Below are 27,827 nucleotides of genomic sequence, written 5' to 3' on the forward strand. Positions count from 1 at the left end.
TCATGACTGTAGCAACACAATTTCATTCAAATTAGAACCTAAGAAGTGACGTCATTGGTGGGTGATCAATGATTGAAATCTATTCTGTATGAAAACGATATAATTGATTTTGTGGAGAAGTGTTTGAAAAGTTGAACCAAGGAACAATATTCTTGGTCTTTCAAACCATAGACACTGTCAAAATTAATCGGACATGAAAGTGTAACAAGAGCGAGCATAGATCACAAAAGATCCGTATAATTTGTATATATTCCTTTCAGATATATATGAATTGAACCCTTTTGTTCAACTGAACTATTGCTGCTGTTCTCTTTTACTCTCAGCTACAATGAGTGGTGATGGATCTAGTGTTCCAAACGGAATCCACGATGAAGCCCAAAGTTTTATTCCAAAAGTTTCCATCGAGCTGAGCGGTGGCGCACAGTTTCTCTTCGGCAATCAGACAAAATTTGACCTCTTAGATGAAATCAAGGAAGGTACAGGGATGTCCGATGAAGAAATAGTAGAGGCTGCGAAATGTAGAAAATTTAGCAGATATAAGAAATCCTAAGCACCACATAACATACAAGAAAAATTTAGTTTCTGCTTTGAGCTAGATAGCTGAATTAATTGAACTGTATGTAGTATAATCAGAGGAGCACATAAAGATAGCGTACGTTTTCAAGATGAGATTGTTTCTTTTTTACGGAAAATAGTGACGCCCTATAGAAAATTTCGAAAATCATATAACTTGATGGGCATGATCGCTATTGTTTACTTAGAACAATCATTAAACAAATAATCAAATATCAGCAAGCCCCACCTTACTTTTGAACAATAACTTGAGACACACCGAAATTGCTACTCTAATATCGAGTTGAATAATACCGTGATAATTTTCTTCAATTATTGTTGTCATAATCTTTTGTTCTTAATTTACTGAACTTTTTCACTGAACACATCTTTTCTGGCTTTATTATTGTGAAAAACATAATTTTGTTGAATACTTACCTAAAAGTTGTCGACCTCGTATCTGAAGAAAAAAATAAGAACTGCTTTGCCATCCAGCCGCTTTTAGAAAACACCTGAAAAACCTTAGAAAAACATTAGTGCATGCACACGCAACAAGCAAACATTTTGATTAAAAAGTTATTAGTATTATACCAGAACACCTTGTTACTACAAACCTGGTATGCACGTTGGTGACAGGAAGGAAGACATCTTCATCAACATTCAACTTTTCTAAAAGACAGAGACGAGCTGAAACAACACGCCGGCAGTATCTGTGTAAAGGGTCAGCTTTCCTAGTGCTTACTACGTGGAAAAAAACGAGGAAATTTCACGTGCTACACACAGAAGTCACAGCAAGGGTTCGTTGAAAATCTATTTTTTCGTCCTATTCCCAGTGCAGTAAATTGATATAGTGCTTAAACAGCTTGATGAATGCTCTCCAGTCGGTTGTACTCATTTTAACCATTCATGAAAAATGTTGCTTGTGAGATCATCAATGAATCATGAATTGATAAAACTGATTTCACTTAGCAGCCTAAGGCCATTAAGCCAACAGACAACATTACAGCTCAATTTGTACTTTGTTATCTGTACGTTTTTGAAATCTTAAGCTAAATTTTGATTAAAAAGTTATTAGTATTATACCAGAACACCTTGTTACTACAAACCTGGTATACACGTTGGTGACAGGAAGGAAGACATCTTCATCAACATTCAACTTTTCTAAAAGACAGAGACGAGCTGAAACAACACGCCGGCAGTATCTGTGTAAAGGGTCAGCTTTCCTAGTGCTTACTACGTGGAAAAAACGAGGAAATTTCACGTGCTACACACAGAAGTCACAGCAAGGGTTCGTTGAAAATCTATTTTTTCGTCCTATTCCCAGTGCAGTAAATTGATATAGTGCTTAAACAGCTTGATGAATGCTCTCCAGTTGGTTGTACTCATTTTAACCATTCATGAAAAATGTTGCTTGTGAGATCATCAATGAATCATGAATTGATAAAACTGATTTCACTTAGCAGCCTAAGGCCATTAAGCCAACAGACAACATTACAGCTCAATTTGTACTTTGTTATCTGTACGTTTTTGAAATCTTAAGCTAAATATCTTTGCGCAGAGAAAAATTTTTCTCCGTAACTCATCTTAAGTCCAGTTTTCACACCAATAAAAACACGATAAAGTTCACAAAAGTGTAAAGAATACATTTAAACTAAAATTAAAATGACACAACCACAAATCACACTAAAACCTTATGGTGGATTAGATAAAGAGTTTGAGAGACTTTTGAGGAGCATAATAGGAGTAGCTGCAATTGCAGGAGCACAGCAGGCAAATTTTTTGCAACTCCACTTGAAAGACGGAGCACTTCGTTACTTTCAAACTTTACCCGAGGCTACAAGAAACAATTTAGAACTTAGTTTAACAGCACTCAGAAATCACTTCTGCAATCCTCATCTTCAAGAATTACATGTTATAAAATTAGAATGTATTTAATTTGATCCGAAAACCGACTCCCCAGAAAACTTTCTGGTAACGTTACAAAATATGGCAGTGCGCGCGTACCCAGATCCAATTCCTGAAGCCTATCCCAACGGAGCAAATCAAGCTGCGATTGATGCAGTTGACGCACGAAATGCGCAAGCATTGCTGTTTGCCCAACAGGAGAGAGAGCACCAGATTAAACGGTTCTTTAAAAAATGCTTGCCTAGCTGGTTGAGAGCCAAGCTTCTAGAGCAACCTGATAACACAGCCATAGAAGATTTATGCCTCCTTGCGCGCAAACAACTGACTATTCACAACCTGTGTAAAATCGATGATTACTCCTATGGAGCATTTAACGAAGTGAGTAGTACCATCAGAGAGAATTTGGTTAATGCTCTATCAAAAATAACTCACACAGGAAGCCATGGAAAATAAAACGAATGCTCTCGCAAAACAATAAGATGAGAAAAATCAACAGAGACAAAAAGATAGCTACCAAAACACAGGCTACCAACCAAATCGAGGATACGGTCGCGGGAACTTCAGGGGAAATTTTAGAGGAAAAAGAGGATACAGAGCCCGAAATGGCTATCGTAATAATTTTTATCGAGGTAGAGGACAAAACTATTCAAACAAATCATTCCAACAACCATCATTTAGACCAGCACCAACACATGCATCTTACCAAAGCACAGAACAAAGTCCAAGTGCAAAATTCAGTGGTCAAGCACCTATACAGGTCATACCCCCAGAACAAAGTTCTAGTCACATAGCAACTACACAGTACGCTAAAGTCGTTTGCTTTAAATGTGGATATCCCAATCATTTGGCAAATCAATGTGCTTTAGGACGAGGAAAAAGACAAGGGGGTAACTTCCAGTTTCAAAAAGCACCAAAAAACTTTTAAAGCCACAAGTCTCAAAACAGTCCAAGAATCAATCATTACCTTTTTCTACTCAAACCGAACAGAAATTAGATAGTTACCTAGTTAATTCAGAAAATGACCTTTGCGCGACTATCCCATTAGAGGGAGACTATTTTTCTTATGTTCACGTTCTCTTTGACGGCAAAATTCGCCGCCGTGCTTTGATTGACACAGGTTCTTGCACGAATGCAATACCTCAAGTCTTATTAGAAAATCTTCAAAAGCAAAACACTAAGCTTGAATTTATTGAACCAAGTTTTAAAAATGTGAAACTTGCATCTGGTTCACCTTTATCTGTTTCACATGCTGTTAGAATTCACTTCGAGATCGCCAAGCATAAATTTTCTGACGATTTTATTGTTCTTCCAACGATGAACACTGTAATTATTGGCAATCCTTCCTTTAAAATTCTATCTGGATCTGTCCCTCAAACAATTTGTTAAAACTACCTGACATAACTGTCCAATTGAATGAAATTAAGTCGAAAAACCCAAAAAGCACATTTTTGAAATAACTGAAGAAAATTCTAAATTTTCTAAGTAAAAAACACTCTATTCCGCCGAATTCTCATAAAATCTTAGAATGCACATTGAGAGAAAACTCTGATCAATTTTCAGAATGCAGTGGTGTAGTTATACCTAATGAAAAATTCGAAAAAGCAGCAGAAATAGCGCTTACTTCATCACTCAGCAAAATTGATGAAAAAGGAAAAATCCTAATATCTGCAATAAACATTTCTGATCACTATGTTCATATTAAAGCTGATACTCTAATTGCCTCATTCGAAATTTTGAATCAGTCGCTGGCGGATAGACTTATCAATATTGACCCTCAGCTAATTGCTTTAGCAAAAATGAGAGACCCAAATGACCTAGAAAATGGTCTCAATCAATTAGTGCAAGTAGATCTCTCAAATCAGAAAACTCGCCCCAGCCCTGAGTTTAAAAAACTCTGGTTTCCGACTCCAGAAACCTGCAATAATCCACAAAATCTACCACCTTTGCACAGAGAAATTTATGAGCAAATAAAGCACTTTCAAAGCCTTGAAAAAAATGACCCGAAAAATGATTGTGAACAGAAGGAAAAGTTTTTGCAAAATTTTAAGTGGGAAAATTCAGTTCTTACGCCAGAGCAAAAGGTTGAAGTTAAAAAGTTACTCGTGGAATTTTCCGACATATTTGCTAAACATCGTTTCGATGTAGGTTAATTAAAGAGCTCAAAATTAAACTAACACCAGAGCATGACATGCCTGTTTACGTTCAAAGTCCAATTACGGCCATACATTTGAGGGATGAACTCATTGATGAATTAGCTCTTATGCACTATTTCAATCTTGTGACAACTCTTTCTCTTTCCAAATATAGCCCTGTGTTTGCCCAATAAAAATCATCAGGCAAGCTTCGAATTTTGATTGACTTGAGAAGAATAAACCACCTACTAAGGAATGATTATATAAACACGAATTTTCCAATCTCAAATATGAGGGATGCCTCAAACCACTTTGCCGTAAAAACTTTGTTTACAAAGCTAGGTTGTTCGCAAGCATACCACTGTGTATAAATGGCAGATGAGCTTTCAATTCAACTTTTAGCATTTAACTTTGCTTCACAAATTTACGCCTACAAATGCCTAGCACAAGGTCTCAGTAAATCTGTCACAGGTTTCAGTGCATTTATAAGGCATTATTTAGATCCATGCGTAGCTGCGAAATTTTGCACTCAATACATGGATGACATTGGTAGCGCTGTTGAAAAATTTGAGGACCTTATTCCTAGCCTCACAAAAGTTTTCGAATGTGTTAGAAAATCAGGATTGAAATTTCTCCTAACAAGTGTAAATTTGGTACGCAAAAAGTAACATTTTTGGGTAACATATTTACTCCAGCAGGTATTCAGCCAGAAAGTGAAAGAATTAAAAAGTTTTTGAGCAAACTAACCATGACAAAAACAGTAAAACAAGTGAAAAGGTTGATTGGATTTCTGCAATTTTGGAGACTTTATCCCTAATTTAGGTGAAAAATTGCTGCCATTTTTTAAACTGTTGAGAAAAAACGTGGAACACTTTATTACTAATGAGCATGACAAAAATCTAGAGATCTTGAAAACAGATCTTCAAAAAGCTACAAATTTAACACTAAGATCAGCAAAACTAGGCTTACAGTATGTGTTATTGTGATGCTAGCTATTACGGATCAGGCTTTGTCCTAATGATTGAAGATTATATCCTAGATCAAAAAAATAAAAAACGAAATTTATATGCACCAGTAGCTTTCGGGACAAAACTTTTTAATGAATCTCAGTTGAAATTCTCGACATACTACAAGGAATTCTTGGGATTGTATTTCGCCCTTGATCATTTCTCCCATTTTATCTGGGGTACAGAAAAAGCAGTTTTAGTCTTGACTGATAATAAAAGTTTGACGCAATTTTTTCAGTCAAAAGCAATTCCACCTTCGCTTTGGAATTTCTTGGACAGAATTTTGTCATTTAACCTTGTAATTGCACATATCCCCGGCAGAGCAAATTATGCCGCAGAATTTTTATCACGTGTCCAAACTGACCCTAGTCAGACAATTCAGCTCAAATTAACAGATCGCATACCTGTTAAGGAAATTGAGATAGAAACGGTTGCAAAATCACCTGATGTTTCCTTGAGTTGTTTGGAAACCTTCGAAAGTTTGTTTAGTTCAAATTCCTCACAAATAGGTCAAAATGTGATTTCTGAACTCAAACAAAAAGAAATTTCCGATGACCTTCTTATGCAAATACAAGTGAAAACAAAAACAAATACCGAACCAGATGACATTTTAGGCTTAATTCGACTCAAATATTGCAAAAATGAAATCAACGCAATTCTCATTCGTGATCCATCTGATCAACTCAATGACCTTTTGGAAAAACTTAACCCATTAGATCTTAAAGTGGAACAAACAAAGGATGAGGTTATAAAAAGCGTTGTTCAGTGGAAGCTTCAAAACCATTTTGATGATTTGCAATATGCATCCTTTGCTCTTAAAAAGTACAAAAAACTGTTTGACCGCCTAGTACTAATTGAAAATATTCTCTACAGACAATTTTCTGATCACAACGGAAAAGTGAAATACTTACAATATTGTCTACCAAAGCACCTTTGGAAAGAGGTTATATAACGCTTGCACAATTCGCCTACGGCAGGCCATGTCGGAATGGTTAGAACAGCGCAAGAGTTCCGAAAAAGATTTTACTTCCCAGGTTTTGTTGAGTATTTTGTTCAAATGATCAAAAATTGTTTAACATGCATACAACAAAATGCAATTTCAAACAAAGCCCTGCGAAACTTTTTGCAACCACGATCGTCATTGCAATCGTTTCCAGGTGACTTGCTTCAGATAGATATCGTTGGCCCATTGCCATCAACACTATATAAATACGTACTAACAGGCATTGATGTATTTTCAAAATATTTGTTTGCCCTATCACTGACAAAAATCTCAGCAACAGTAATTGCAATTGAACTCACAAAAATATTTTTTCAGTACAGCTATATTCCCCATGCAATCATTTCAGATTTAGGTACAAACGTAGTAGCTGACGTGCATGAAATAGCAAAACTGTTAGAAATGAAAATTGGACATGCAACTTTGAAACACGCTGAGAGTGTAGGAGTAGTTGAGCACTTAAGCGCATTCTTAAGCTGAACACAAACGAGCGGTGGTCCAATTGGCACAAGCATGTACCTCTCGCTACTTAAGTTCACAACACCTCATACTATACGTCAATTGGATGTTCTCCAACGGCAATATTCCATGGAAGAGAACCAGTAAAACCACTTGACGTTAGATTCAATAACCAAGCAATTAAAACGCTGGATCACAAATCTGATTTTGTGATTGAATTGCAGGATGCAATGCAACAAAAGTTTGCAGAAAATAAATCTTCACTCATTAAATGTTACCACAAATATCGCACTTATTATGACGCTAAAGCAAACGAAAATCCATTAAAACTTCATACGTACTGTCTTATCTTAAATCCTAAAATATCCCATCAATCTGATTTTGGACGCAAATCAATGCATATCTGGATACCATTATACCGAGTGGAAAAAATTTTAACGAATTCAAATTATCTATTTCGTAAAGTTGGAACAAACTTTACCCAATGCCTTCATCGGATTAGACTTAGACCTTACGAACCTACAGAAGCTCCAGTTATTTAGAAGACATCAGCCCTGACAATTTTGTACCGGATCCGGTATTGGGAAAATATCGTCAAGACCCAGAAATGTTCGGTGACGAAATCCCAAAACTTCTTGAACACACTTTTATCAGTGATGTTCCAGAACAAATTGAGCAGGAAGAAAGTCAACCTGTCACAACTCCACTGAACTATCAGATAGCAGTGCCAGCAGTAGCTTCACCGGGACAAGTACCACCACTAGCTGTACCTCCTCCACTAGTTGTTCATCCGCCCCCAGAGGTTGCTCCACCAAGACAACCACCAGAACCGAAAGAACTTCTCAATTTTCCTGAACCTCCAGATATCCTTTTGGAGTCAGTGATTTTGAAACGGAGGCTCACGAAAACCAAGATCCAGCAGAAGAACAGCCAATGGTCAATACAGGAGGAATGCAAGAAGAGGGAACAGATTTTCCTTTCGCCGATTTTCCGGAACCTTTTGAGCATCATGGCCAGCCTCCGATAATCAATCAACAAATATCTCCGAGGATAAGACTTGAAAGTACACTCGAAACATCTATTTCGCAGAAAAATGTGAATAGAAGGGTTACTTTTCATCTGGACTCCACAGAAATACCAAAACCAGCCGTAACTCAATCAAAAAGGAAAACGGTAAATATCTCTTTAGGAGATGGAGGAATATTCATTCCCGTCTCCAACTTGTCGAAAGAACAGAGTTGCCAAAAAATTATAGAGTCATCGAGAGACAGCACGAAGAGATTAGCCTGTCTACAAGGACCTTCACGCGCTACAAAACTTGACGTGAAAAGAGGCCGAGGTTATTGATAGCGAACAAGACACACCTTCAACAAGTTCATCAACACAATTAGCTACTAAAACATCAACAAAAACACAATCATCACATAAACAGTCGTCAGCGTTGCATAATTTAGTTGTAGGAGCCAAGCGAAAAAGTAAGTTGAATAAAGAAAAAGAGGAGAAAATTAAACAAGGTCATCTCAGAGCTATTATTGGACCTAATCCACAGATATTCTTTACAAAACAGAAAATTTCTGCCTGTACGTACTCAATTGCACAAGCGGTAACGGCTGATAATGCCTATCAGAAATTAATTGACCTGAAGCTCTTACCTAGCAACGAGTCCAAAGGACACAATTCATTTAGCTTCTCTTCTTTCTTTTGAAGACAAAAAGAATTACAGATTTGTTTACAGCTTAGTCACAAAAATGTAAAATCAACCAAAAACATTTCTCAAAAGATGTGATACTCACTTGTCTCCTAAGCTTACGTCGGCATGTTCAAAACAATAAAGTTAATCAATTATCCATCTCTCAAATCGACTGTGAAAGTGGTAGTAGAAATCGGCCTATCGTTTGTAAAATGATTTTAAAAACCTTTCGAAATGTCAAATTAGAAATTTACATACATATAGAAAGCGAATATAATTTTTAGTTTGATATTAAACGTAGTCAATCATAATATTATTCAATGTTTCCATTCACATTGAGTTCCTGATGTATGTACCTGATACAATCTAATCAAAAAGCTAAAAGACAAGAATGAGGTTTAAAAAAGTTATATGCACACAAATCATTTTCAACGCACAATTGAGACCCCATAAACATCCAGAGCAAGTTTCATTCTCAGGGGACTAGTAGTTTTTGATTTTTTGAATAATTTTATTTTTCCCAATGTATTAAGATACGGGATAAAAAAATTTTCTCTCCCCGGCGACATTTTGAACTCTTAATTTTCAAAAATTTACTAGGCTCTCTGACCGGATGTCAAGTCTTTCCCACTACGTTTCATCGCCCATTTACTCCTCCATTTACTATGAAAATCTGGAAAACTGAATTCCCCCATGTATTAAGATTGGGGATAAAAAAATTTTTCTCTCCCCGCCAATAATATGCAAAAATTGCAATCGATATTTTCAATATGCCTTTTTCTGCAATCAATAGGGCAGCTGTACAACGTTTCATCACCAGTACACTCATAGGAAATGATTTCCCAGTACTGAAATGATTTCACCATGTTTTAATTTAATCAAGCATTGAAAAACTAAAAGAGATTACAAGCTCTTTGGAAAGACTTTGCAGTAGTCATAATACGTCTTCAATTTAATAAAGCAGTAGAAGTAACTTACTGGGCCAGCTTTTTTTACTATGTGTCTTCTCTTCCCTAGAGCCAGATTATTTGTAACCAATTTCCAAGTAGCGGAACGACGTTCTTCTGGGACTTTTAAACCAACTGATAGTAATGAGGTACAGCCTCCGATGTTGTTAACTGTAACTACACTGTGTAACCATCCATACGGAAGATAAACGGAATCCCCAACTCGTTGCTTACAAAAAAGGTTTCGTCACTATATTGTTCAATACGTTCTTTAAGCAAAAATGTATCCATCTTCGAGCTGTTTTGCAACAGACCCATGAGGAGCAAAAAACCAAAATTTTTCACCTTGGCCGTACAGCGTAATCAGGCAATCTGTAGCTTCAGTGAAATCCGAATGCCAAAGTGTAAAATTTTCTCCTTGGGTGACCAGAAAGTAACCATAAGAAAGATTAGAAATTTGGGATTCTCTCAGCACTGTGACTTTGTAATCACATGGAGTTTTTGGAAAAAGACCCATATAAACATCAGCGCCGAATTCTCCAGTTCTGGTTCCCGAAATGTCATAACTATATTTCAATCGATCAACTGAGACCAATTTGTCAATAGTTCGCTAAGAAAAAAGAAATTTTCTGACTAATAAATTTATGAAAATTATGAGAACAGTTGATAAATTTTTACTTGAGTATTGTCAGAAGTGTACTTAATACATTTAACAGACTCAACCAAAACAGGTTTTGTTCGGTCGATAGCCTCCACATTACTGACAGATAAAACCTTGTGGAGGTTCGATGTGTTTTGAACAACATGTAAAACTTTGACACATTCTGGTCTAACACAACCACTCCTTAAAGTTCGCTTCATGAAAATTATCTGAAAAATTTTTATCTCTGAAAGCGTTCACCAATTCTCTTAGATGTGAAATTTTAGAGTCGAAAGTGAAGTTATCCACAGAGTTTTAAGCAAAAACTAAAACACCAAAGCACAAGTATCGAAAACAAAGCTGAAGTATTTCTAAAGTACACTAAGAATTAATTCCAACAGTAATCAATAGTCAGTCTAGAAATGAGTATGGACTAAGTACACTAAATAGTGAGAAGTAAAGACAGAGAATTGACAACAGTAAACAGCTGACACAATTATCGTGATGATTGACAACCAATTCACAGCCGACCCACAAGCCAAAGGGCGCACTGACGTCCACACCTTTGTGTTGCCCATCTCAATAAATGAGCCGTAGTGACAGCAATTCAAGATATGGCCTCGCCACTCGATAACAGTACAGCACAAGCTGACTGCTAAGAGAGCAGAGGCAAGAACAAATTTCAACAAAACAACGAACTGAAAACAGCAAGATTACTTACACAGGGAGAACACACACTTCCATTTTTACCTGTTTCCACTCAACTCAAAACAAGAGGAGCGAAATTTTAAATCTAAAACACAAACACAGCAGATAATTATAATAAAGAAAAGTTTGTTTAGATGAGGCTTGGTGACACCCTAACCCTCCTAACCTTAACCTTATTTGCCCTAACCCAAACGCCATTATTTATGATTGCGACTGACTACAAACACGAATTCGACGATGTTTTAAAAAAAGAAATTCTATTTAATGAAGAGTCAAAAATTTTTTAGGCAGAAAAATTTATTCCTGTACAGTTTCTGGTCCCATTTCCTTCATATAATTTCACGCTGAAACCGGAACTAGTGACGATGCTTGATAAAGTAAATCATATGTGGAGTTTTCCATCTTCTCATTGTCCACTTGACTTCGCTTCTCATTTTCAATCAAATCACTCATCATTCAACGTGAACTGAATGTTTCATAAAATTGAACACGAAGTGAACCAATCCAATTGGGATATTTCGGTTATCCGGAACGAAACAGCAATGTTCCTGCAAACGAATGCCAACCGAGAAGAAGGGAGCCGTGTACGACGAGGCGCTCATGTAGGAGCATAGCGGTAGCAGGAATCGGACTTTTTTGGATCTGGATTGATGATGGGAGGATCAGGAAATTGTGGATTCATTGGAATATTTGGCTCATGTCAAGACCAGGCGAAGACAAACGCAGCTAATATTGATCATCTTGGAACCATAACAACAATCCTTGCTGACCACGTCACCAAAATGAAATTGACACCGACCAAAAATTCTTCTTAGTCGGAAATAAACTGAATGAAGTTGAGGAAGCTCAACAACAGATGGTCGAGACGGAGAACCAAAACTGGCAGCTCATTGAAGAACAGTTCAACGCCATTTCAATTAAGTTCCACATTCTTAGAGATTGACTCAGGTGCTCTTTTCGAATCGGAAAGTAAATTTTAACTTTGATACCATGGCATCTATACTGTCACTCCTATACTTTGATGTAAAAAGTTATCGATCTGCAATCTATACACACCGAATGATTGTCTTGAATGCTATACCAACTCTTCTTCAGCAACACCTCCTGATGTTGCTAGTTCCAAAGGAATCACTACTGGCAAGTCTTCAATCAGTCGGAGACGAACTTGTTCTCTCAGGCAGCAGGCTGTCACTGGCAATACCGCCAAATTCAGACATTACGTCCTATTATGATGCTAAGCTGTTGCGCGATGTTGCAACGGTCAATGAAGGTTTGATATTAACCCTTACGATTCCACTTGCATCTCGCCAAACAGTATTTTCAACTTACAGTGCTCGAGTGGTACCAATGCCACAGACAGAACCTCGAATGGCAATTAAATGGGTTATAGAAGACCCATATCTTGCAATTTCCGAGGATCAAATGGAATCGATGACGATCTCTCAAGCACAGTACGAAAGCTGCCTAGGATCCTCCAGGTACAAAATTTGCCACGAGCATTTAGCATCTCAAGCAAATCACCCCTCATGTCTCGCGACACTATTTCTAAGCTCTTCCCTAAAAGCCGCTGAAACTTGCAATACAGGTATTCTACCTCCCGACACAAGTACAGGCAGACTACTTGGGATACGGCATATGGCTGCTCACCTCTGCAATCGACACATACGAAATGCGAGAGTACAGCCCACAGGAGCAACACAAATCGTGGAATCGACTAATTCCCGGTTGCAAAATTTGTATAATTACTGTTGCCTGTGGTTTCCAAGTGATAGTGGGAGACAACATCAAACTAAGATCTGATTTGGAGAGCTGCGATAAAATTTCTGCAAAATTAATTGATGTACAACTGCCAGACCCACTCGAACATCTGATAGGAGCAGTTCCGGATGTTAAAGACTTACCGTACTTTGAAACCCGAACAGAGGCAGGCGTAACACCTTTGAGGAAAGTGCGAGCAGAACTTCTGAGAAGCCCTAAGATAAAAAATTAGTGAAGATCTCGTGAGGATTGCTCAACCTCTGACAATGGACATGTCCAATCGGAAACCGACTTTTCGATCTGAATTAAAAGAGTATGTTCCCATCAAACTGTCATTATCACTTACCATAATTGTTTTCGTTCTGAACCTATTCCTTCATATTGGCTTCACAGATTTAACATCATGCGGGCCTACGACAGATTTAACATCATGCGAAAATACATGCCTGCTATTCGCCCTTGTTCGCCATTGTCTTGATAATGTTCGCCATTGTCTTGTAGTCAACCTGATGATGTCAACGAAATTCATAATGTGTATCAGCAATGGAAGAACCAGTATGAAATTTTCCATTGCGAGGACAATAAGATGAAACTGTATAAGCCACCCCTGTCTCGCCGCACTAGTATGAATGTGCCATCATCTAAAGTCAGTACGATGCTTTGAGACTCAACTGCTGATCTCGACACTGAACCTGATCAATGTTCATCCCCAGTTTAAGGTGCAGTGTTATTGTAAAACTAAAAAGCCCTTTCGACAAACTTCTTTCTGATCGACGACTCTAACAACTGCCAATGCTCATTTGGATTACAATCTTGCTCTATTCCATACGCCGCGACAAACAATGACTTCGAATGGATTCAATTTTCTACAACCAGTTTTTATTCGCCAAAGACATTTTATAGTTGCCTCATCATATTTTCAATTTTTCTAACGACGTCATCATAATTTGTATACACGGAACAATTACATTTGGGACTGGAGTCTTGTGGCCGAATTGTATCGAAATTTTCTTTGGACGTCGACCAATGAAGGACAAATTTTTTCAAGTCCGGAAGTTTCCCTGAGGGGAGAGTGACGCCCTATAGAAAATTTCGAAAATCATAAAACTTGATGGGCATGATCGCTATTGTTTACTTAGAATAATCATTATACAAATAATCAAATATCAGCAAGCCCCAACTTACTTTTGAACAATAACTTTAGACACACCGAAATTGCTACTCTAATATCCAGTTGTATAATACCGTGATAATTTTCTTCAATTATTGTTGTCATAATCTTTTGTTCTTAATTTACTGAACTTTTTCACTGAACACATCTTTTCTGGCTTTATTATTGTGAAAAACATAATTTTGTTGAATACTTACCTAAAAGTTGTCGACCTCGTATCTGAAGAAAAAAATAAGAACTGCTTTGCCATCCATCCGCTTGTGGAAAACACCTGAAAAACCTTAGAAAAACATTAGTGCATGCACACGCAACAAGCAAACATTTTGATTAAAAAGTTATTAGTATTATACCAGAACACCTTGTTACTACACGCCTGGTATACGAGTAAAATTATTGGAGTCGAAACTGAATATATATTAATGATAATTGTGGTTCCTGCGTAATCGCAGTGTAACAGCATTAGGCCTACAGTAGCCTGTTTCCAGCTGCCCTTTTTTCTTATTATTCCCCACATTCCAGACTGATCTTTTTAGGAGCAGAATTGTTCTTTTTGTGGTGAAATATCTGCATCTTAAGATTTTTGTTGTTAAATTAACTAACTAAAATTGTTTGTTTTGAAAAGTAACACTTGGACATCTCTGTTCATGGTAAGGAACAACAGTAGCCGAATTGATCCAATGGCTCACAGCTAACAAATTGCAGGAACGCGAGGAGTTGTTTGTGAAGGGAGATTCGGTGAGACCAGGTCTTCTTGTGCTGATTAATGACGCAGATTGGGAGTTGATTGGAGAAAAGAATTACGTGCTCAAATCCGGAGATAATGTTCACTTTTTGTCAACTTTACATGGTGGATAAAATATTTTTAATTGCTATTTTTTCAAACTTGAATTCAAGATTAGTTGATGATCAGAATTATATTTGACTTTTGAAACACGAGTTTGAGAGTATTTGAATGAATAGTCTTTGCGCATGCCCAAAGCGCTTGTGAGAAGCGAGGTACAAGATCCGGGGCTGATCAAAAAGACAACTGGAAACCACTATTTTGTGTAAATTGGACAATTGCGTGGTCTGTGTTAATACTGTCTTAGCATAGCTATTTTTCAGCTACTTCTTCAACAATGTAGGTTAGGCATCCATATTGTCTAGAACTAATTCCAACTAAGAAATGCAAAATTGTGCTTGAAACGTGTACCGCTGTCCATGGAAGTATGCGCTAGTCTGATGAAGTATGCGATATAATTGCTCTCGAAAGAGGTAAAGGTCGTGGGAATTAAGCTGCTGTGTAACTCCATTAGAGCCTTAGTAGGCCCTAAGGGTAGGCTTCAGCGAAGCTGTGGAAATTCATAATAGGCAATTTTGTTTGGTTTGGAACCCCGCTTTTCTGCTCCCTTACCAATTGCAACGGGCCTCATTTAATGTATGCTAGTGACAATCAATGCCAGCACCTTGCCTTCTAGCGAGAGGAATCGTCCGACGATAGCCGATGGTTTTTTCACACTTTGTAGTGGTTTACGATAACTTCTCATCATTTTTTTAAAAGATCTGTTCACACTTTTTCATGATTTTTGAAGTCAAATTGGAGTAGTGATTTGGGTCACGCCGAAACAGGAAGTGGAGCGAAAAAGCGAGTGGTTTTGCAGCGTGAAAGTTTTTCGCTCTAATTTTAAATGAATGAGAAAACGGTGTTTGAACAAAAAATCGCTTTCTCGCTAGTGGTTTTTTGTTCACATGCGGCAATTTCACTTTGATTTTTACTGTTTTTTTCGGTTTTTTTTGGATCGGATTTTTTTTCTAAATGGTTTTCCCAATCCAATCATAGTCCGTTTTAGGTCTAGTTTTCTGTTTAGTCAATGAAAATTCTTTGAACTGTACGTCAGGACTTGTCCTAATATGTTTTTTGTTTCGTCGTCTGACGCTCTTTTTTCGTTTTACATTTGTTCACACTTCAAAGCTGAAAAGTCAAATTTTCTGGATGACTTCTTCCTCTCACTAACTGCTTTTGCGTGCGTGACGTCATTTCTCACTCTCTCTAACAAAAGTTTTTTGATTAGACTTTGCGATTAGAGTTTGATCATAAGTGACTTACCTCACTCAATAAAATTACTTTTGCTCTTTAAAATTTTCTGAATTAATTTAAGGTCAAAGGAACTCTTATGTGTAATAAGGGTCCCTAATGAAAAGGCTTCTGCGCAATGAATTTTAACAAGCTTTATTAATTTATCGTTTAATTTTTTACATAGCTTTTTGAGCGGCGTCGATAATTTTTTCAACTCATATCTGTATCTGTTTCTATCTCTATCATAGGGCACGCAAGTCTACTCTTTCGCAGCTATTCCGGCAATCTGCCGGCTATGTTTAATGGGTCTCGAGCGAACAGTGGCGCAATTATTGTAAACGTGTCTTTGCGCTTTTCTTCGAAGACTATTGCAATCTTACTTCTCGAGTGACTTTCAAGCTTGACTTCTTGATTTTTGTGCAATGTGAATTGCTCTTCCACCAATTAAGTCTTGCTACATCCAAACCGATGTTAATATAGGACTGACTATACGAGTTTTTGATAGCCAAGTGGTTATTGTGGACGTGTATTGTGCAAGAGATCGCAGGTTCGAACCCCTCCCTAGTCAACTCCTTTTACCCATACAATTTATCTACGCTAAATACACCCCGTCTAAATTACACCTCCTGTCGTTTGAGAGCAATTTGTCAGACGCTAGTCGGTCTTTGTTTTCAATTCAAAAAGTGTCGCTGAAGACGTAAACCATTTTTTGGAGAGTTTGAGAAAGGAAATTTTGCAACTGAAAATATGAATACTTTAGAGCAAAGACTTTGTCTTATTTGTTCAGTAAAGCCATCAATTTGATAGAAATTTCAATCATGTCTGATTAGGGTAACATATTTTTGGAGCTGAGTTTTTTCTTTAGGAAGCCCTTGGAATAATTGGACTTTCTATGATAGTAAGAGTGCTCTATGGTCTGATTTGGAGATATTGTAGTTTTTTTATTTTTCTAATTTATATTTCATGATCGGGTAATATTTTTAGCGCTTTAAATTCAATTCGGTTGTTTCGTTTTTGATCAAATTTACATCTGTTTTCTTAAAAGGTTCGACATTTTTAAGCATGCTTTCATGTTTATTTTCGGTATACGGAATAAATACGGAGCTGTATGTTGTATTTCTTGAATGATTTGTTTGAAAACTTTGATACATTGTTTGAAAAAAATTTGAGGTTCAGGCTCTGATCAATAACTTTTTTTGCCATTTTGTTTAAAATTTTCAAACTTTGTCTCCAGCCTTAGTCAGTCCATTGCTATTCAGCTATAGAAAATGTGATTTTAAAATGTTTTTTGAAATAAGGTTTGCGATAATTAGTTGGTTGTATATATAAAATTTGAAAGAAAAGATGCTTTGAGCTTGTGTGTTTAAAAAGTTGTGTGTGAAGTAAAAGCATGTTTTCTTGGAAAGCTGAATTTCTGAATTATATCCTTTGTTTGACATTCTTTTGACACATGTTTCCGATGAAAATCATGTGAGGAATTTGTTTCGAATGGAACTTCAGATATTAGGCGAATGAACTCTACATTTCAAAAAAAAATTGTTTCTGGTGCAAGCTATAAAATTTTCCACGGCTATGTTTAAAAACTTGCTTGATATTAACCTTCCCATAGCTTTTTTTTCACGCGAGATTTTTATCGTTTTTCAAATTGCTCTAAGTTTGTTTGTTTCATCTCTGTTGTAGACATCGGCCCTTTCAATTTACATTATTAAAGACCAAAATTAGAATTCTCTCGTTCATAAGTCGTCCTTTTGAAGTTGTGTACAGCTGGTTCTTTTAAAATTATTTCATTAGCGTGAGTTTAATCAAAGTAATGTTGAGTAGAGTGTTGGACTGCAATTTCAATAGAACTGCTTTAAATTTCAGCATGAAAAAGAAAACAGTTAATCTAAGAACTTGTCACTTTTTTAACTTCTTGGTTATCACCGTTTCTAATGGCCTGCTTGGTTGGCATACTCGGTTAATATTTACCGTGTCTCGTCATGCTATTTTAAATTTGAATTTATAATAAGATTACAAAGTCTATACTGTTAAGCTAAGGCGTCCAATTCTTGTTGACGCCTCAAATAGCTCTTTTTGAATGGATAAGTTTCCAGAATTCGATCTAGTTCTTCCTTTTTGCTTCTGCGCATATCACCCTCGGCCTCAACTGATCGGAGGCCAGCTGTGTCGGTAATGTTAGCCAGAAGAGAGCTGTTCCTGTTTTTGAATTTGGGTGTTCCACTTCTGATCATGTCTAGGCGATATTTCTCTTGATCCTGAAACAAACCAGCGATTGTGAGCTTGAATGATTTAATAAATTTTCCCTAAAATTTGTAACCAAGGACTAGAGGTAAATTTAGTTCTTCTCTAAATCTGAGCGAATTTTTGAATTGAATTTCTCCCATTCAAATGATAAAAAATTGCTCAATGCAAGTTAAAAGTATTTTTGTAATAAGCATAGACACGTTCGATTCTATTGGCGAAGTTCACAAAGTCTATTTAGCTTTTAGAAATTGGTTTCTTCCCTCTTGGCATTTCGATTGTTGACATTTCTACTTGTCAAAAGTTGAAACATATTTGATTGGTTAAAATAAACCTCACCTCTATTAAATCCAAAAATCGTTTTTCAAAATTCAAGATACTAGTATTAATTCTGATGAATGTGAGCAGGAAAAACTTCGATTGACAACCTTTCCCAGAATTCCTTCTAGCTTTTTATATCTTCCCTCCTGCCTGAGTGTGTCCTTCTGTAGGATGTCTCTCTCCATCTCCTTCAGCTGTGTCCTCATCTCAGTACTCTCTACTGATGATGCTCTCTTCAGCACTTGTTTAGTCGGATGGATTCGGAATAGAGAGGTCTCTGTTTCTCGTGCTGTGTAGAGTCCAACATCCGGGAGGTACTAAATTTGTGGCGTATAAAACGTAATGAACTATCTAGCGACCTGTCGAGTCTTAAATTTGACGAAGAGTTTTATGGATTTAATGAGGTCTTGTCGTGGAAACCTAGTTATAATTATTTAGTTATCGCAAATCTCGTGATTGAAATTCCTGGTTTTTACAATTTGTCTGTACAAAAATCTCCATTGTAATTTTTTTGGCTTTTGTTATTATTAATAGCCGCGAAGCGATAGCGGCTATTATTGGGGACATCGTGGTTTTTTATTACAATTCAAAGAATTTGAATTGTATTGGGGCGCTGTCTTTTTTTTTAAGATCTGTTCACACATTTTCATGATTTTTGAAGTCAAATTGGAGTAGTGATTTTGGTCACGCCGAAACAGGAAACGGAGCGAAAAAGCGAGTGGTTTTGCGGCGTGAATTTTTTTCGCTCTAATTTTAAAGTAGAGTGAGAAAACGGTATTTGGACAAAAATTCGGTTTCTCGGTAGTGGTTTTTTGTTCACATGCGGCAATTTCACTCTGATTTTTACTGTTTTTTCGATTTTTTGGATCGGATTTTTTCTAAATGGTTTTCCCAATCCATTCACAGCTCATTCTAGGCCTAGTTTTTTGTTTGAATTAAATTTTCATTTCTCGCTAGTGGTTTTTTTTTGTTCACATGCGGCATTTTGACATTGATTTTCTGTTTTTTTCCTATTTTTTTATCTGATTTTTTTAAAAATGGTTTTCTCAATTCACTCATAGTCCATTCTAGGTCTAGTTTTTCTGTTTAATCAATGAAAATTCTTTGAATTGTACGTCAGGACTTGTCCTGCTATGTTTTTTTAATTCGTCGTCTCCATCGATGATTCTTACGACCTGACTTCTTTGAATTGACTTTTTTCAATGACTTCAGCGACGTCTACTGCTTTGCCGTCAAAATTTGTGTACATGGCGTCATTTCTGCTTTTAGGTCAATTGCGTGACTTACCTCACTCAAAAAAGTGACTTCTGAACTCACTTATGGAACTTTAAATTTTAAGAACATTCACTAGTTAAAGATCAATAATAGTGTGCATCTAAGTAGTGCCAAACTTATATGCCCTAATTCTTGAGTATCAGTCTTGAGTTTTTGACGATCTATTCTGTCTCGGCCTCCCCCAGTGTTTTACGCCCCAGTTACAAATTATATGTTGTTATATAGCACGTTACTTTGTAAGAAAATAGCACGTGTGCCTTGGGGGGGGGGGGGGGGGGGGGGAGGACAGAATAGATCTGTCTTTGATTTCAAATATCAATTTTGAAATGCTCTTTTATGGCTTTTTCCTATAGACCGTTTGTGTCAAAAAAAGGCAGTTAAAGGACTGGTGGTCGATCTGTCTATCTTATTTCTTTAGTTGTTTCAGCTCATGGAAGGCCACAAGCGTCTATCGCGGCTATTTTCCGGCAATCTGCCGGCTATGTTTCAAAGAGGTTGTTTCCTGCATGCAAAAGAAAACATGGAGTTTTCAAACTGATGTCGACTGGCTTGTAAAAGAACATTATCAAAAGTAAACTAGTACGGAAAGTCCAGAAGGTTCTACTGGTACATTAAAGGGTACATTTTCTGTTTGTCAGAAGAAGAGTACTAACTTCTGGTGTCTCAATTCTGCCTCTGAGACTGAAGTTAGTGGCTGATCGTTCGATGACTTGTCCCTCTTGAGGCAGCGATGGTGATGTTCTGCTTCGAGGTTGTTTGAGGGCGTAGGCTGTCTTTGTCAAACTAGCAATTCAAATGTTTATTATCCAATGTCAGGGAACTGCCTCGCTGTTAATGCTGTATTAAAGTTACGAATAATATAGTTCGTGCTTTCTATGTTCAAGTTTTGATGCTTCCTATAGACAAGTTTTTTTGATCTCCAACATTTTATTATCAAGTGTTGACAAAGATTAACAAGTTTTTGTCTATTTGGATTTTTGGCCTCATTTACCGTTTGGCCTGCTTGTACATGTCAAAAGAATATCTCTAATCTTAAATACATAAATCTTTAACTGAGCATTGCCTCTATACCATATTCTTTAAAATTCACCTCCTGTATTTCAGGTAATTAACAGTGGTTTTTTTTAAAAAAAAAACATTTTCTGAGGTCTTCTTTTTCTTAATGTCTCCCATTTGCTGTATTGAAGCAATTCCCTGGATGTGAGGATGGGGTAGTACTCGTCGGCTATCATGCGGCGACTGTGTTCTAATCTGAACTTGGACAGCTTTCTCTCTGTCTCAAGCATCTTCAGTCTTTGTTCCAACTTTCGCTGCTCTGTTTCATTCCCATACAGAATCGTTTGCCCAAACTTACTGCGGTTGGCGTGAAGGGCCTAATAAAGGCGAAAGTTGAATGAGGAACACGGGTTTTAATTGATAAAGTTTTTTTCTTTGTCTCTATAGGAAGAAAAATAACAATGCTCAAGTTGCTTTATTAGTCTGCAGTTGTTTGGTAAAGCCGTACGCTGGAAACTGTCTTCTTATCATGGAACTTTAGTGATGCTATGATAAATCGGATGTTCTACGTTTCTGCCCCCCCCCCCCCCAGCTTAGTGGGCGCATATTATTTGCACCCCCCAGACGCACGTGCCATATTTTTACATAATGATGTACTATGTAATTGCACGTGCTCTGTAACTGGGGGCGCATAACGTACTGGGAGGGGGGAGGGGGGTGCACAAACGGAAGAGATCCGATAAATCAATATAGTTTGCGTCTCAATTGAGAGGAATCTTTGAAGAACAAAATTTCTTTACTGAAATAAAGCTCTAGAAATTCTGTAGTTTTCTTGGCGGTGGCTGGTTGGTTACAAGTTTTACTATCAAAATTTATTTTTGTACGTGTCTTGTTTGCATTAGTTATGCATTAGACGAAGCTCAGCTTGTTAAAAACTGCTATCCTGTTTGGGAATGTCCTGACAATCCTGTAATTATGGCCTTATCCACCTTTTATCACTTCGTACTTTCGGCCACCAATGACCCCTGGTCATCATCATCATAACCTTGGGGTTGTACGCTTGAACTAATTGTTCCGACCCCACTTGTGGGGGAAGGAACTATATACTCAAATGGGTTTTTTTATTCAGTCAGTTTTGGCCGATCGATATATTCATCGTAGAGAAATGTTAGTGGTATCATTAAAATGCTCGTCCAGCGTAGAATTCGAAATTAAAAGGATTGTTTTTGAATTTCGTAATTTTCGAGGAGTTATCGAGGTTTAAATTTTGTGTGAACACGGGATATTTGCATGATTTTGTTCACTTTTAGTGTAAATTTAGTGTAAATTTAAATATATTCTATTAAAAATATTAATTCAAAATTATATTTAAGGCTACATTACGCAACAATTTTGTGTTACTAATAAACGAAAGACGATGAAAAGGCTAGTTCTGGTCTGATAACGAAGTTCATTATTAAAAAAATTCAAAATCAATTCAAGTGCTGTTTTTTTTGAAAACTTTTCCTGTCTTTTTTGATTTTTTAGTCACTCTGTGACTAGTCACTTTTCATTTCGAGGTTCAGTTAATGACAAAAGTCATTTACAGTCGAATCGGTCATGTTTTTTTTGCTTCGACTCTTGAGTTTTCGTAATTTTAATTGAAATTCTGACTTTCATTTTTTGGTTTTACAAAATTTTTGGAGTCCTATGGCATAGACTCATTGACTAAAAGTGCAATAGGTCTCGTAATGAGCATTAAGTGAACCTATCTAGTGCTTTAAATGGACAACTAATGGCTGTTAAGACTTAAGATTACTGTACCCCCTTCCTTCCTAATGCAACCGAAACTAATCTGGTTAGCATTATTATTTTCTAACTACTGGTCATTTGACTCCAATGCCACAAGATTTCACAAAATTTTTTCCAAATTTTGGATGTTTTTGTATTATTGGTCTTTTTTGAATTCTTATCACATTATATTAATATTGACAGCTGTATATATTTTTTCGTAATCCTGGTTCCTTTTGAAATCTTATCGCATTATCTTAATATTGATAGCTCCCGTTGGCTTAGAGAAGACGGTCAGTGATAATAGATAAAGTTTTCAGAGAAAAGCTTATGGTTTAAATGGCCACGACACTTCTCGCGCTTTTCTCTTGAGTTTTTGGATTTTGACTGTATTTGTTGTTGTTTTCATAGTCAGTTTTTGTTGTAATGTCTTATTGATGACTTTTGGATGACAAACATTGTTGTCGTCCCATCGAGGCATATTCTAGCGTATTTATTGGCTTCCGTTGAAATCTTTTGAATTTAATGGCGTTGATAGTACGGGTTTTCTCAAAATTTTCCTGGTATTTGTTCGTGTTTGTTGACTTTTTGAAGTCATATTGTTAAAAAGAATAATCTCATTTCTGTTAAAGAATTAATTGAAATTGGGAATTTTTTTACTGAAACTTCCAGTTTTTTAATGGCTTTTCACTCGACACTTTTCTCGCTCATTTTTTTTTAATTTGCTGTTTTTGCCTCTTTTTTTAGTCTTTGTGTAACCATGAAATGCTGAGCTATCTCATAAGCTTGTAATTAAACATTGAATGAATGGTGTTTCTCGAAGCAGTCAGTTTATAAAATGGTAATAAATAAAGTTCTTGATATTATACTTTTTCAAAAAACTTTCATTTTTTTTAGTTTTTGTTCTTTTCGTCAACTTGTAGTTTATTCTCATCTTCGAGAGGTCCCATACAATTCCTTGTATTTTAAAAATTAACATGTTCATTGGTATTGTGACGTATCTGTTGTTTTGTTTGTAGGACAATATGCGTTTTTATAAAAAGTTGTGAGTGGTGTATTTGTTTCTTTTTCTCTTCCTTTAGCACAATCGCGTGATAACAGATCCCAATGATTTTCAAATGTGACCCATATAAACTTATTTTTTGCTGTATATTTTTAGCTGAATAAGTATAAATAGAAACTGAAATAAAAATCCCTTTTTGTTCAGATAAAATCGACAATTTTATTGGCTTCAATAATTTGTGTTTTCGCAAACTGTTTGTAATTTTTTGAGTTTTTCTGTATCTTTAGTCCGTTTCCTTGGCTTAGTCTAACCAAAGACTGGTCCCATTGCTTTCATATTTTGACTTTTATTAATTTTACCCAGAAATTTTTTATAAGCTAATGATTTTTAAGACTTTTGAAATTATTTGGTTTAAAAAACGTTGATCGTGTTTTTGCCTGGTCTCATTATGGAAAGTTTTTATCGGCTGCATAGTTAGGAAATAGTAACGTTGTGTAGTTAAGGTTCTATCTGATTGAATTTTGACGTTGTTAATAGGTGCTTTTAAGTTTAGATATTGAGTTTTTGCCTTGAAATTTTTGTTTTTGCTGATTTTGTTGTTTGTTTTTTTTCTCGTAGTCTTTTTAATGACAGAACTCGTGAGTGTTTTAATGGGGAATGGCATGTAATTCAATAAAAAGTTATCTTTGTAACGGTTTTGTTATTCCAAACATCTGTTTGTTATCTCCATTTGGTTGACAATTAAGTCCAAAATGTAGATGACCTCGGGTGGGAACATCATGTGCAAACGCACATTAACGAGCCTCCTGGTTGTGGTCTAAAATTGAATCATTTTGAGGCAGAGCTGTCAGACTTTTAGTTCTGGCAATAAACTTGTTTTATGCTGCAGACGCTCATTCATGCGTTCGGATCTTTTTTAAAGTTTTTATTTTTAGAATACGGTGTGTGACCAAGGACTTCTGGCGATTATTTAGAACCGCCGTGCTGCTCGAGATTTGACTCGCGATTTTTGAAATGACTTCTACCCCGGGCTGACCATCCAGAGAATTGCAGTACTGAACCAGTGTAAATCCATAGACTGTATATAGCCATTTTTACACTTGTACATATTATGTTCATGTGAAAATATAGACTGATCAGTCTGTTTACAGAGTAAAATTGGTATTTTGTTTCTAACCTGATTTTGATCTGTCCATTACTATTTTCATACAATTATCAGCTTAGTTAACATTATTTTATACCTCTTGTCAGTCTAAAACCATTCTGTTCTAAACCTGTTTCAGCTCTGATTGTCAGCCTAAAAGACACTGTTTTTAACCTGTTTCAGCGCTGATTGTCGGTCACACCACAGGTAAATTCACACCATTCTGCATCACACCACCGGCATATTCACACCATTCTGCTACACACCACAGGCAAATTCACACCATTCTGCATCACCCCACAGGCAAATTCACACCATTCTGCATCACACCACAGGCAAATTCACACCATTCTGCATCACACCACAGGCATATTCACACCATTCTGCATCACACTACAGGCATATTCACACCATTCTTCATCACACCACAGGCAAATTCACACCATTCTGCATCACAGCACAGGAAATTTCACACTATTCTATTCTGCATCACACCACACGCAAATTCACACCATTCTGCATCACACCACAGGCAAATTCAAACCATTCTGCTTAACACCACAGGCATATTCACACCATTCTGCATCACACCACAGGCAAATTCACACCATTCTGCATCACACCCCTGGCAAATTCAAACCATTCTGCATCACACCACAGGCAAATTCAAACCATTCTGCATCACACCACAGGCAAATTCAAACCATTCTGCATCACACCACAGGCATATTCAAACCATTCTGCATCACACCACAGGCAAATTCACACCATTCTGCATCACACCACAGGCATATTCACACCATTCTGCATCACACCACAGGCATATTCACACCATTCTTCATCACACCACAGGCAAATTCACACCATTCTGCATCACAGCACAGGCAAGTTCACACTATTCTATTCTGCATCACACCACACGCAAATTCACACCATTCTGCATCACACCACAGGCAAATTCAAACTATTCTGCATAACACCACAGGCATATTCACACCATTCTGCATCACACCACAGGCAAATTCACACCATTCTGCATCACACCCCTGGCAAATTCAAACCATTCTGCATCACACCACAGGCAAATTCAAACCATTCTGCATCACACCACAGGCATATTCAAACCATTCTGCATCACACCACAGGCAAATTCACACCATTCTGCATCACACCCCAGGCAAATTCACACACGCACGCACACACACACGCGCGCACACACACACACAAAGAGGCACACACACGCGCGCGCACTGCGAAAGGTTAAAAACAATGTATTTTAGGCTGACAACATCTTACTGCTAAAGTGACCCTGGATATTGTGAATACACCTGTAAAGTGACCCAGCAAATCGTAAATACACCTGTAAATTGACCCGGGACATCGTGAATACGCCTGTAAAGTGACCCGGGACATCGTGAGTACACCTGTTGAGTGAACTGGAAGGTCGAGAATATACCTGCTGTGGTTATACAATTATGCGAACGCACCCCGAACGCTCCCGAGACGGTCCCCGAAATATCCAGTATCAGTGAAAGTAGCAGTATGCACACATTATGTAGTATGTATGCAGCTGTTTTAACTGGTAACGTGTCGTTACAGCAAAATGCATGCAATTTGCATGCTTGTCTGACATGCTCAGCATGTTTCAACATTTTCGAAATTTTTACACTACTAATTTTACACTGAAATTATTCTGAACAGTCTGAATAGCTGTTCTGTTTTTTTTTCTGGGCATAATGACCAACTTTTTAAATGTCAATAATCTGTTTCAGTACTGGTTTTACTAAGATAATATTGAGATACTCAGGTTCAGTACTGAAATACTCTGGGTGGTAAGCCCGGGACGGTGTAACATAATCTTGCTTGAATTGCTCATGTGTACGGTTTGGAGTGCCAGATCTGTAAAGTACGATTCTACAATTCCAGATTTTCCCCTTTAGAGTACCAGACACCAATCTTGCAAGTTTGCGTTTCAAGCAAGGTTACGTGACTCTGAAGAGGTCACTTCGAAATTCGGACTTAAATCTCGAACTGTTGCCCTGTTTCTCTATTAATGCTAGATTTCGCAGTAACGTCTTCAGAGCCACGAAACTTATACTTTAAAAACGAATTTATAAGTTTCAAAATGACGAATGTTGCGTCATTTTAATGTTTGACCACGCATGATAGGATTTTCTGGCACTGCAGACTTTCGACATTTTAAAGAACCTTAAAATAGCGTACCTGGTCCATAGCTCGTTGTCTGTCCATCATGGCCCGACGATAACTTTTGTGACCCCCGCCAGATGACCCAAACGAAGAGGGAACAATCTCCGTGGAATCCATGGACAGTATCCCGTTTGCAACCATGTTCTCTCTAGCTGTCTTCTTAGCATACTGAATCTGTCGTCTGTGGATTATGTTGCGGCTGTTGTAACTTGACTCTTTCATTGCATTCGTTTGAATGGAGTACCATTTAAGTTTTAATTAATCATGAAAATAAACACCTAAATAAATAATGGAAGTTGCACTGTTTCGTAATCGTTCAGCAAAAAATCAAACAGGTAAACCATCCGGTAAAGAATTTTATGAAAAAAAATGTCTGACTTGGTTTTACTTGTAATGTTAGTTTTGCAATTTCGATCAGAATATCTGCACTAGGAAAAATAATCAAGATTATTGTCGAAATTTAGTCGGAACTGTATTTTCATCTAAAATTTTTGTTTATGTTCGTAAGGCCATAATTATAACACGCAGTTAGTTGTTGGTACAACTTTATACCAACTATCGTTTAATATACACGCAGTGTTGAATTAAACAGCTATGCAGCACAATATTGTGTGCACACGTTTTTGAATTGTTCTTCAAATTAATTATTTATGTTTGTATTTTGAAGCTCAATATGTGTATGCAATGATTGCTCTATTATTTTTTTGCTTTAAACTGAGACAAAATCACAATGAATCCATCATTGTGAAGGGTTGATTTTTTGACCTGGTGTCAAAATTTGTCATAAAATCTTTGTTGTTGTCAAAATTTTTTCTGTTAATTGAATTGAGAAGCAAAATCTGCA

The 27,827-nt window shown here is 36.9% G+C and overlaps 3 protein-coding genes across 4 annotated transcripts in view; 2 read left to right on the top strand and 1 right to left on the bottom strand.

The window, feature by feature from the left end:
- Positions 1-14,886, top strand: part of LOC142337883 (ubiquitin-related modifier 1 homolog) — a 126,429-nt gene extending 111,543 nt beyond the window's left edge. Inside the window, exons 2-3 of the mRNA XM_075387494.1 lie at positions 259-476; positions 14,622-14,886. Coding sequence (XP_075243609.1) covers positions 329-476; positions 14,622-14,824 — 351 coding nt within the window. The 5' untranslated portion in view covers positions 259-328 and the 3' untranslated portion in view covers positions 14,825-14,886. The remainder of the gene's footprint in view (positions 1-258; positions 477-14,621) is intronic.
- The window catches only part of LOC142337879 (importin subunit alpha-3-like), a 249,192-nt gene that overhangs the window by 111,544 nt on the left and 109,821 nt on the right, over positions 1-27,827 (top strand). The gene's annotated exons all lie outside the window — the stretch shown is intronic.
- On the bottom strand, positions 18,000-27,632 carry LOC142337880 (uncharacterized). The gene is made up of 5 exons (XM_075387489.1): positions 26,999-27,632; positions 21,057-21,235; positions 20,516-20,645; positions 18,695-18,904; positions 18,000-18,280 (listed from the first exon to the last, which is right to left on the bottom strand). The coding sequence occupies exons 1-5, from the start codon at positions 27,203-27,205 to the stop codon at positions 18,053-18,055; spliced, it is 954 nt and encodes a 317-aa protein (XP_075243604.1). The 5' UTR covers positions 27,206-27,632; the 3' UTR covers positions 18,000-18,052.

Source organism: Convolutriloba macropyga, chromosome 4 (assembly GCF_964194025.1).
Source record: "Convolutriloba macropyga chromosome 4, txConMacr16.3, whole genome shotgun sequence".
In the NCBI taxonomy this organism is placed as follows: domain Eukaryota; kingdom Metazoa; phylum Xenacoelomorpha; order Acoela; family Convolutidae; genus Convolutriloba; species Convolutriloba macropyga.

Excerpts from the sequence above, each read along its gene's own strand:
- LOC142337880 (XM_075387489.1), bottom strand. The coding sequence starts at position 27,205 with ATGAAAGAGTCAAGTTACAACAGCCGCAACATAATCCACAGACGACAG. Across the intron at positions 18,905-20,515 it reads GCAGAATTGAGACACCAGAA|TACCTCCCGGATGTTGGACT; the intron begins GTTAGTACTCTT and ends CCACAAATTTAG. Across the intron at positions 18,281-18,694 it reads TAGAAGGAATTCTGGGAAAG|GATCAAGAGAAATATCGCCT; the intron begins GTTGTCAATCGA and ends GGTTTGTTTCAG.